The sequence below is a fragment of the Fukomys damarensis genome, unplaced genomic scaffold, assembly GCF_012274545.1.
Source record: "Fukomys damarensis isolate Sample0158 unplaced genomic scaffold, DMR_v1.0_HiC HiC_scaffold_36, whole genome shotgun sequence".
NCBI lineage: Eukaryota > Metazoa > Chordata > Mammalia > Rodentia > Bathyergidae > Fukomys > Fukomys damarensis.
The window spans coordinates 45289683-45300474 of record NW_022900948.1 but is presented as its reverse complement, the minus strand read 5'-3'; the positions used below and the strand labels follow the sequence as shown (position 1 = coordinate 45300474).

At 60.7% G+C, this 10792-nt stretch overlaps 1 protein-coding gene across 1 annotated transcript in view; it reads right to left on the bottom strand.

The window, feature by feature from the left end:
* The window catches only part of Lamc3 (laminin subunit gamma 3), a 35080-nt gene extending 29933 nt beyond the window's left edge, over positions 1-5147 (bottom strand). The window contains exons 1-4 of the mRNA XM_033758997.1: positions 4824-5147; positions 1678-1808; positions 494-659; positions 304-419 (exon numbers count right to left, since the gene is read on the bottom strand). Of these exons, the coding sequence (XP_033614888.1) occupies positions 304-419; positions 494-659; positions 1678-1808; positions 4824-5147 (737 nt within the window). The remainder of the gene's footprint in view (positions 1-303; positions 420-493; positions 660-1677; positions 1809-4823) is intronic.
* Positions 5148-10792: the final 5645 nt, after the last annotated feature.

Here is a 10792-nt window from a genome sequence, read left to right as displayed (position 1 = left end):
GGATGGGAGACTGAGGCCCAGCGAGGGGCTGCGAGGGGCCCCGGAGGAGCCATTTGGTCCGCAGCCGGGGTGGCAGGGTGCCAGGCCCAGGCAGCGCCCCCCAGCTGTGCCTGAGAAGGCCGAAGAGGGCAGCTTGGACACGTCCCACCCAGCCGGAAGCTGGGGTCCTCCCTGGAGCCTCGTGTGGAGGTGGCAGGGACCATTCTGTCCCGAGTCACAGGTGAGCAAGCCGCGGCTCGGGCCTGAGAGGTGACAGGCGCTAAGGGGCAGAGCTCCGGTCACCGCCCGGCTCCCTGCTCCCACCGCTCGGTGCCACAGCGCCAAGCAGCTGCTGAGCCCGCAGGTCCCCGAGCCTCCCTGACTTGGGCACACGGGGTGTGGGAGAGGCCCAGGGAGGGCAGGCAATGCCACCAGTCATCCTGGGAGACAGACCGGGAAGGTGACGAGGGCCCGGCCTGTCCCCGGCAGGGTGTCACGGACTCTGCCCCCAAACCGTCTGAGCAGAGGAGGGCGCCTGCTGGCCCTCCGGCTGCAGGGCCACCTGTGCCTTCTCCGCCCAGCCAGCTGCAGTCAGAGGGTGGTCCCGTCCACAGCTGCGGCCCAGATGTTCTCTGCTGGGAGGACTCGCGGCATCCAGGGAGGTCTGACCTGACCACGGGCTGGGGAGCAGAGGGTCCGTCGCCTCCCGGCCCAGACTTCCCTGGAGCTCGTAGACACCCTGCAATGCAGGCTCTGGCCACAGCCCTCCGGCCCTCTGGCGCGTCAGGTGTCTGAGCGTGGTCCCCAGCGTGAGCCACCGTCCTCACTGTCCACTTCCTCAGCTCATCGGGACACGTGGAGCTGCTGTCCCGTCCCATGTGGCTCCCGGGCCCTCTCTCCCGGCTGGCCTCGGCCTGCCTGGCCAAGCTGCCTGGTTCCCGCCGGACTGCGGTAGGGAACTGGGCCGTCCTCCACCCCTGGTCTCCCAGCACCTGACCCCGTCAGGCCCTGGCAGCGCCCATGACAGCCTCCCACGGGCCATGGGGCAGGAGCGTGCAGCCCGCAGCCCTGACCTCTTCCAGCCCAGCCTGCCCTCCGCTCTGCCGTCCTGCGCCCAGGCCCAGTGCGAGGCCGCTCTCTGTCCTCTGCACCCTGTCCTTGGGATCCAGGGCGCGCCGACATGTTCCCAGACACGGCTGGCTCCTGTCTGCCACACCAGGAGGCCGGCCAGGAACACACAGTCTCTCTCTGTCCCCTTCCAGATAGGCACGTGCGGAAGACGCCGTCCCGCCTCCCTCCAGTCTGGGCTGCCCTGGGAGGCGGTGACGTGACGTGACGTGGGGACAAGAGTGGACGCTGCCCCGCGGGCCCTGCTTCCTGGCACGAGCAGGTGCAGGAAACAGACCGGCCACACGAGGCTCCTACCAGCTGCTGAGAGGCCCTGAGCGGGGCTCCCGTCTGGGGCTGGGTGGTCCCGTGTGCCACCAGAGAAGTGGGGCGGGGACCCAGTCCGGGGAACCGCGGGTACAAGGCGGGGCTCACGGGGCAGACGCAGCCAATGGGCTCAGCACGCTGGAGCTGGTGCGACGCCTCCGGTGGGCCAGCTGTCCCTCCTGTCCCCTGCTCACCGAGGAGCCCCCACCTCACAGCGGCCACAGTGGTCCTGACACTGCACCGGCCCCTACCACGCCCACCTACCTGCCGCCCACGGAGAAGTCGGACACGGCGTAGTAGTAGGACTGCAGCACCCTGGGGTCCCCAAAGATGTCGTCCCCGAACGTGTTGAGCCGGTCTAGAGAGACCAGCAGCTCGGTGCTGGTGACCCAGTCCTGGGGGCAAGGGCGACCCCGTCAGCTGCCCCACAGGGCTGGCCAGGCTGGGACCAACTCCAGGGCTGGGGCAGAGCGAGGAGCCTGGGCCATCTGTGGAAGGGGACAGGGCAGTGCCACCCACGAGGCTGTGGGAGGAGGGTGCCCGTGTGGCTGTGGGTGAGAGCTGGCACCTGCACCGGCAGCAGCAGAGCTGGGGCTGGCGGGGGCTCGGCTCCCTACCTTCCCTGGCCACTCCCACGCCCCATCTGGAGGACGGGCGACAGCTGCTGGCCCAGAGCCCCTGCCCTGTCCCCGGGCCCAGGACGGGGCTGCAGGACTCCCAGCTCGTCCCCGCGGAGGTCCCTACCGCTGGGTGACACCTCTCCCACCGAGTGGAACCTCACAGGAGCGAGACACGGGTCCCCTGTCCTCGCCGTGTCCCTGGGCCTGGGCCCCGCCTGGCACACAGCTGGCACTAGGCAAACACTTGCTACTGTCTGAGCAACTTCCCGTGGCAGAGCGTGGTGCGGAAGTGGGGGACCCACGTGAAGGCTGACATTTCCGTCTGCCTGCTGTTACAATCAGGCGGAATATTAATCAGCATTTTAATTCAGCCCAGGGGCCGCTGGTTTAGCAATCAGGACCACGGCAGGTGCAGGACGGAGGCTGAGAGGGAGCGCTTGCTCCTTAGCTCAGGTGGCAGGGGCTCCTCAGTGCCCGGAAGGCTGGGGCGCTGCTGTAGCCAGGCAAGGCCCCAGCAGCTTTTTGGCTTTGTCATGCTGTGTAGTTCAGGCTGGCTTTGACCTCACTACAAAGCCCAGGCTGGCCTTGAACGCTCCGTGATCCTCCTGCCAAGTGCTGGGACTGCAGGCATGTGCCACCTGGAGCAGCAGCTTTTGCAGTTGTAATGGCTCTGGCTAAAACTGGAGTGGGTCTGGAGTTGACCTTGGCTGGACCCGGTTTCCAGAGTGAGGCGCTGAGGAGGTGGTGGGCTGGGGCACCTCTCTGGAGAGGAATACTTGCTACGCACGTGCAGGGCCCAGGGTTCGAGCCCCTGTACTGCAAAAACGATGTGACTACAGGAAGCAGCAGGGGCAGGTGGCTTTGGTTCCAGGCTGGCTTTTGGTCCAGGGACATTAGCCTGGTGCCCTCGGCCCCTCCTCGGGGACACAGGGCCTGGCTGCTTGGACGTGTCCTCCTCGATCCTGCCCCGAGGCTGTCTGGGGGCAGGACAGGGGCAGGGCAAGGCCCCTGCTGAAAGCAGCAGGGGGATATCTCTGGAAAGGTCATTTTCCACCAGGGACCACGGCCGGGACACGGAGGCAATGAGTCAGAAAATCTGCCGCCAGCAGCCTGCAGTGCAGCTGCTCCCGTGACAGAAGAGGGGACACGGGCGGAGGGGCCTCGTGTCACCTCGGGCGACGTTTCCTAATCCACAGAGGCCCCACAGAGAAGAAAAAGGACTTAAAACCAGGCTGAGACACGGGGACACTGTCCACAGCACGGGTAGGGCCTGGCCCTGGGGAGGTGGCTCTGTGTGGGACAGGGAGCTCCGGCCGCTGCCTGCTGTGGCCTCAGGGCCTGGAGCATCCTAATGCCAGGGTCCCCTTTGGGCCGCACTGTGTGCAGCTGACCTGGGGGTGACAGGCGGCCAGCCGAGTGCACGCGACCACCGTCAGGAAGATCCCTGGACAGCAGGGCCGGGGACTGAGTCACCCACAGTGTTGCAGCAGGAAGTGCTCTGTGCAGGGCCTGCCCGGAAGAGACAGCGGGAGCCCTGGGCCTGGTCCCCTCCTGTCCCCTGGAGACAAGCAGCCCCCCATTACTCCAGAGAGGCAGGAGGCGGCTTCGGACTCGGCCCATGGCCATCCCTACGCCACAGCATCCAGCTGGGCGCACGAGGTGCCAGTCCCTCAGAGGCACCAACCTGAGTGCAACCATGTGGGCTGGGCCGAGGGACCCGGAAGCCGCCGTGGGCGCTCAGCTTCGTGGGGGCCCCTTTATCACCCCGCCGCCCTGGGCCCCGTGTGCCTCACCTCGGCTCAGGGACACCTGCTGGCTGGCTACACACAGCCACCGGCTTTAAGATTCATTAAAATCCAATAAAAAGAGCTGGGCGAGGTGGCCCAGGCCGGTCAGGCCAGCACTCCTGGAGGCTGAGGCAGGAAGATCACAAGTTTGAGCTCAGCCCAGGCACTTCAGTGACTTCGTGAGCCTCTGTCTCAAAATAAAAAATAAGCGGGGCGTGGTGGCGCACGCCTGTCATCCCAGCACTGGGGAGGCTGAGGCAGGAGGATCGCTGTGGGTCTGAGACCAGCCTGGGCTACATAGCGAGTTCCAGGTCAGTCTCAACTACACAGTGAGACTCTGTCTCAAAAAACAAACAAACAAACAAATAAATAAATAAAAATAAAAAGGGCTGTGGATGCAGCTCAGTGCAAAGGTCCTCGGTTCCATCCCTAGTACCATAAAAAAATTAAAAAGTAAAAAGTAAAAGAAATGGAACGGACATTTGAAGCACCTGTGGCCACGGGGGAGGCAGTGAGGGTGCCGCGGAAAGCTCCAGACTCTGTCCCCTCTGGGCCACCTCTGCAGAGGCCTCCGTCCTCTCGAGTCCCTATCTGTACAGGGGAGAGGCCGGGCTGTGCCCTCCATGCCACATGAGGCCCTCGCCCGTTTCTTTCTTCCCCTTTTCTTGCCCCTCCCGCCCTGTGCTGCCTGCTCTGCCTTGAAGCTCCACTCAGAACTTTTGGGGGTGCGCAGTGAGACAGGGTCTCACTATGCAGCTCAGGCTGGACTTGAACTCACTGCACAGCCCAGGCTGGTCTGAAACTCACAGCGATCCTCCTGCCTCAGCCTCCCGAGTGCTGGGACTGAGGTGGGCACCACCACGCCCGCCTCGCCATCTGTTTACCAGGCATCCAGGGGAGACCGAGGCAGTCAGGACATCGGCGTGAAGCCCCGCAGGCTCACAGGTCCCCGGCCCCCGCCCGCAGCAGCGCCCTCGCCAGCCCTCTGTCTGCGGCTCTCTACCTGCAGCCCCGGGCTCTCCTCGAAGTTGTAGGCACCGGGCCGGCCCTCCAGGGTGGAGAAGGCCACGTTGCCCCCGCTCAGCGGGGAGATGTCACTGAACTCGGAAGTGCAGAAGGCCACCCGCTCGTCCTCGCCTGGCCGCAGGTAGTGGCCCTCGGGCCGGCCGTAGGTCTTCTGGCAGGAGGCGCTGTAGTACTGGTAGGGCTGCCAGGGGCCACCCCCGTGGCTGCGCTTGTATATGGCGAAGCTCTCGGGGCGGCTCGTGTGGAACTTCAGCCTCACGTAGCTGATCTCGTAAGCCTTCCCTGCAGCGGGGAGATGCATACCCATTTCACAGGTCCACACCTCGGCCACCAACAGGCAGCCCCCTTGGAAGTTGTTTCTGTTTGTTTGTTTTGGTACTGGGAATTGAACTCGGGACCTTGCATTTGCCAGGCAGGCAGCAGAACCACCGAGCTAAATCCCCAGCCCTGTTTTGGAGGCAGGGTCTCACTGTGTAGTCCAGGCTGGCCTTGAACTCACCATGGAGACCAGGCTGGCCTCAAACTCAAAGCGGTTCTCCTGCCTCGGCCTCCTGAGTGTTGGGATGACAGGTGTGCGCCACCCTACACCTGGCTAAAACCAAATTTTGTCTTTCACAGGACACCACTGAGAATCAGTAAAGGTGTCTACAGGAGGGGAGAAGGCATTCGCTTGCCCCTTATCTGACCTTGGACTTGTACCTGGAATGTGTAATGAGGTCTTACAACGTGACAAGAAAAAGACAAACACTCCAACTTTGAAAGGAGGAAAGTGTCTCAGACAGACGGTTCCCTAAGACAGAAGGACGGCCAGCGAGCCCTGGAAGGCGTGTCCAACATCACTGCCCCCCAGGCAAATGCACAGGGCCCCTCCTGGGCCGAAAGGCTAAGGACGGATGGCGCCTGGGGCTCATGGGGGGGAACTCAGCCCTTACACAACGCTAGGGGCAATGGAAACCGCTGCTTTGCAAAAACAGTGTAGGAGTTCCCCAAAATGTCCAACAACCCCTGGTTAGAGCAGCACAACTGATTCTCGCTAAATCTTGGAAACAGCCTCTGGGTCCATCAACAGATGAACGGAAAAAGAAGATGCGGTCTCTACTCACAGAGGAGTACTATGCTGCCACAAAGAAGGATAAACTTGAGACATCTGCAAGAAAACAGATGCGCCTGGAGACCATAGGGTTTAGTGAAATAAGTCAGACACACAAGCTTAAATATCACATGGCATCTGCCATATAACAAATCCAAAGCACAAAGAGCAAAATAAAAGACGGATAATAGGAAATGCAGAGATCTTCCTCTAAGAGGAAGGGGACCAAGAGATGGAGCGAGGAGGGTTGGAGAGGAGGGCAAGGGGGTGACAAAGAATTAAAACATGTTCTGTACTCGCACGGGCTCCCCACAAGGAACATAACCCTTATGAACTGCAAATATGGATGAATTAAAAAAAAAAAACAAAAAACGAGCCAGATGTGGTGGCGCACACCTGTAACCCCAGCACTCAGGAGGCTGAGGCAGGAGGATCGCTGTGAGTTCGAGACCAGCCTGGGCTACATAGTGAGTTCCAGGTCAGTCTCTACACAGTGAGACCCTATCTCAAAACAAAAACAAACAACAAACACAGAAAAAAGAAAAACAAGTTAAACGGCGGTGCACTCTGGGAGCTAAAGCCAAAGGTCCGCAAGTTGAACTCAGCCTGGGGAACTTAAGGGACTTAGCACAACTCTGCCTTAAAAAAATTTTTCTTTAAAGGCTGGGTCTGCAGCTCAGGTGAAGGCCGTGGGTCCCTCCCCAGTGCCCCTGACGCAAGTACAACTGAGACCCAGCCCCGATGACTGGAACGCCTGCTCCTCCTCCCTGCTCCGCGGTGAGAAGTGAAAACGTCCGCCCACCCACCCAGGATCTCGCCGGCGGAAAGGCAGAGGAGGGATGATGGGGGGCGGTGAGGACACGCGGACACGAGGCCACGCCTCCCCCGACCCCTTCGCACAGCGCCCCCACAGCGCCCCCTTACCCTCAAGACTGGAAGTGCATCGGGGTCACGGGCAGGGGTTGGGGGGGGCGGCGAGGAAAGGGCACAGGGCTTCTTGTGGGGGTCAGAAACGCCCTGCAATGTGCCCGGGTCGGACACCCAGCCCGGTGAATGCGGGAAAAACAATGGACTGTGGTTTTGCCTTTTTCTTTTCTTGCGGAGCCAGGATCAAAGCCAGCAACTGCTCACCACCAAGGCTCACCCCAGCCCGGAACTGCAGAGTGGAGAGGCGTAAAACAAACAGGACCAGCAAGAGGCCAGAAAGCCGGGTGTGGTGCTGCATGTCTGTAATCCCAGCAGCTGGAAGGCTGAGGCAGGAGGGTTGCAGTGAGTTCGAAGACAGCCTGGGCTACCTAGTGAGTTCAAGGCCTACCCAGTGAGACCCTGTCTAAAACAACCCACACCCAAACTAAACCAAGCCAAAACCAGACAATAACAAGGGGCGGTGAAGGACCTAGAGAGAAATACCTTATGTCCTGTGATGAAAATGCTAAACGGAAACAACCTGGCGGTAACTCAAAAAAAAAACAAAAACTAAAGTCAGAACTGCCGCATGACCCAGCCCCCTCAGAAACTGAAAGGAGCGCCTGGAAGGGACATTTGCAGATCTCTGTTCACGTTGGCACTGTTCGTAGTAGCCCCGAGGGAGAAGGAACCCACGCGTTCATCAGTGGAAGAAAAGAGGGAGCAAGTGGTCTGTGCACAGTGGAATAGTATTCAGCCTCAAAGAGGCGGCAATTCTGACCCCAGAACCGAACACGCGGTGAACTCAGGGGATATTACGTTAAGTGAAAGAACCGGTCACGGAAAGAAATCCTGCAGGTTCCACTCACAGGAGGCCCTAGGTAGCCAAAGGCACAGAGACAGAAAGTGGCACAGGGGTGTGGGGTGGGGAGAGGCACAGCGAGGCAGCGTCTAACGGGGACAGAGTCTCTGTCTTACACAGGAAAAGAGCCCCACGGTGGCACGCTGGTCACAGTTGCACAACAGCAGTTGCTTAATGCCCCGAACTGGACGCTTACGAGTGGTTAGGACGGGAAACGCTGGGTGCGCTTCACCACAGTAAAGGAAACACGTGGGGAGACAAATGCACCGGCGCCTTGGGGAGGCGGTTTGGGGACACGGATGAACAGCGGCAAGGGTGTTCCTGGGCTCTGACAAAGGAACCGGCTCTGGGAAGTCACAGAAGGGGACACGCGCAGGAAACTGTCATCAGGCCATTTTATTCAGAGGGGGCATCTGGGACACTACAGGACCTTGATTTCCACAGCGGTCGATAAAAAGTTCGTATTGTGTGGGGAAAGCTGAGGGCAAAACGCTGCATAAAAGAAAAAGGACTCAAGGCCGTACGTGTGGCCCTCAGTTTTCTATTTACATCACCCCAAGAGAGAGGCCAAGCAGGGAGCCGAGGCCCACGTCTGTGATCCCAGCTGCTCAGAGGCTGAGACAGAAGGATCACAAGTTCAAGGCTGGTCTGGGCCACTTGGCCAGACCCCGTCTCAAAATAAAAATAGCAAAGCCGGAGACAGGGCCCAGCACAGCGCCTGCCTGGCACCCGTAACCCTAGGTTCCGGCCCCAGCACTGCAGAGAGATCAACATTTCAATTCAGAGGCCCCAGGGACAGACACCCAGCCCCTACGTGTGTTTGTCCTCAGGACCTGGGGTGATTCTTTTCCGCCCCTTTCTGTTTTTCTATATTTTCCCAGTTTTCTTTCATAAAGCTTGTTCTAATTTAAAAACAGGAGAAAACACATTTTTTACACAATTTTTTAAAAAGCAACCGCCCTGACATGTTCTGTTTTAAGATGTTTTCCACAGTCCGGGCTCAGCTAGCTCAACTTGGCACCAGCTCTGTCTCCTTCAGAGGAAGCCGGTGTCGCCAGCGGAGCCATGACCCCGGGGTGGCCCGGGGTCGGCCAGATGTGCTGCGGGCCTCGGGCCTCGCCCGGGGTGCAGGCGGGGGTCCCCGAAAACAGCAGATTGGAGCCAGGCTGGGGCCACGCGGTCAGGGCTCTCGCACACCAGGCGGGAGCTGCAGCAGAGACGTGGCAGCCACGCCGTAGGCGCTGTTGGTCAGGGGAGCGAATCAGGGGCCCCAGGAAGCGACTTAATCCCGACACCGCCACTGCCAAGGGCAGGCCTCGCCCGGGGTGCAGGCGGGGGTCCCCGAAAACAGCAGATTGGAGCCAGGCTGGGGCCACGCGGTCAGGGCTCTCGCACACCAGGCGGGAGCTGCAGCAGAGACGTGGCAGCCACGCCGTAGGCGCTGTTGGTCAGGGGAGCGAATCAGGGGCCCCAGGAAGCGACTTAATCCCGACACCGCCACTGCCAAGGGCACTCAAGACTGGGAAAGGAAACAGCCCTACAGCCATCTACTCCGTGAAGAGGACTCAACTCAGGGCCCCAACCTGGACTCCCTGAAGCTTCCAAGAGACCAGACTGATGTGTTCCCTTCAGAAATGGATCGTCCCCATTGCTTACCAGAGATGGTCTGCCCATTGAGACAGGGTCTCGCTACAGAGCCCGGACCCTCCTGCCTCAGCCTCCGTGATTGCAGGCGTGCACCCTGCCCCGTGCTAAGACCTTTCTGCCTGCTTCGCAGGTGAAATCCTCACAGAGCAGGTCATCGTGTGCCACGGAGGGGTAAGGACCCCCAACGCCATGCACAAAATAGCCAGGCTGTGCTGGACCGCAGTCGCCCAGAGTTGCCACCCAGAGCCAGCTCCCGCCAGCTGGGTAGGGGTGCAGTGTCCCCACTGCCACCCCAGCCTCACGCCAGGAGCACCAGCTGGGACAGCCCCAGGTCGATGCCACAGGGTGAGCAGCTGGGCAGGGCCAGGTCAGAACGGCTTCGAGCGCCAGGCTTATTTTGGGAAAATGGAAAGGAAAACAAAGTCCTTAATTGGAGCCATCTGGGAACGGGGTGTGGGGGACAGAGGGAGCCTGGGAACGCGCAGACGAGGCGCCCTGCCAGCCGCGGGCACCAGGACCCACGTGTGGCTTCCCGCAGGGTCCCCAGCCTGGCCACCCACTGCCCTGGCCTGGCTCCTGGCGAAGCTGGGGCCACGGACTCCCGTGAAGAGCTGGGAGTCCTGGAGCCCCCGGAGCCCCAGAGCCCAGCCGCGCCCCTGCCGCCAGACCACACTGAGCCCTGACATGCACTGCAGGGGACCAGGATGGCGCAGGGATTCTATGTGGCGCCCAACTAGGCTCGGGAGTAAGAAGGATTCCCAGGCCAGTCCAAGCTGAGCCACGACGGAAATGTACAAACCACAACTGTGCAAGAGAGAACTGCAGTACACTGGGCAGACACAGGAGGCTGAGGCACAGGGAAATCTGACTTCCCGGCCCCCTGCCCAGCCCCTGGAAGCACCCATTCTGCCTTCTGTCTCTGTGACTTTTATTGCTTATGTTCTCCACGTTGTAGCACACATCAGGGGTACCTTCTGTTCGGTGCTGTATACTATTCCACCGTGGAAACAGACCGCATTTTGCTTATCTTTCATCCATCCAGACTCCTGCGTTGCTTCTACCTTTTGACTTCTGTAGGAAACCCTGCTATAAACCCCAATGGTGCCTTTGCTTTTGGGCCTTAAATTGGGGCCCTCGTACAAACCTCTAAAGGCCAGCTGACATTCAGCACTTGCCTTCAGTCAGGGTTGGAGTGCAGCAGGGGTCGGTCCTAGCTGCGGGCCATGATTCCAACAGATGAAGGCTGGTCACAGGACACGGGGGGCACACAGTGGGCACTCACTTGGTCTCCCAGTGTGCCGTGGGCTACCCAGGAGAGGGGAGCGGGTGGGTGGCCAGGGTGGCGGGCAAGCGAAGGTCCGTGTGGTGGCCTTGCGTGGGCACGTGGAGGGGGGCAGCCAGACAGGGCTGTGAGGCGACAGGGCTGACCTGGGGGCCTGGG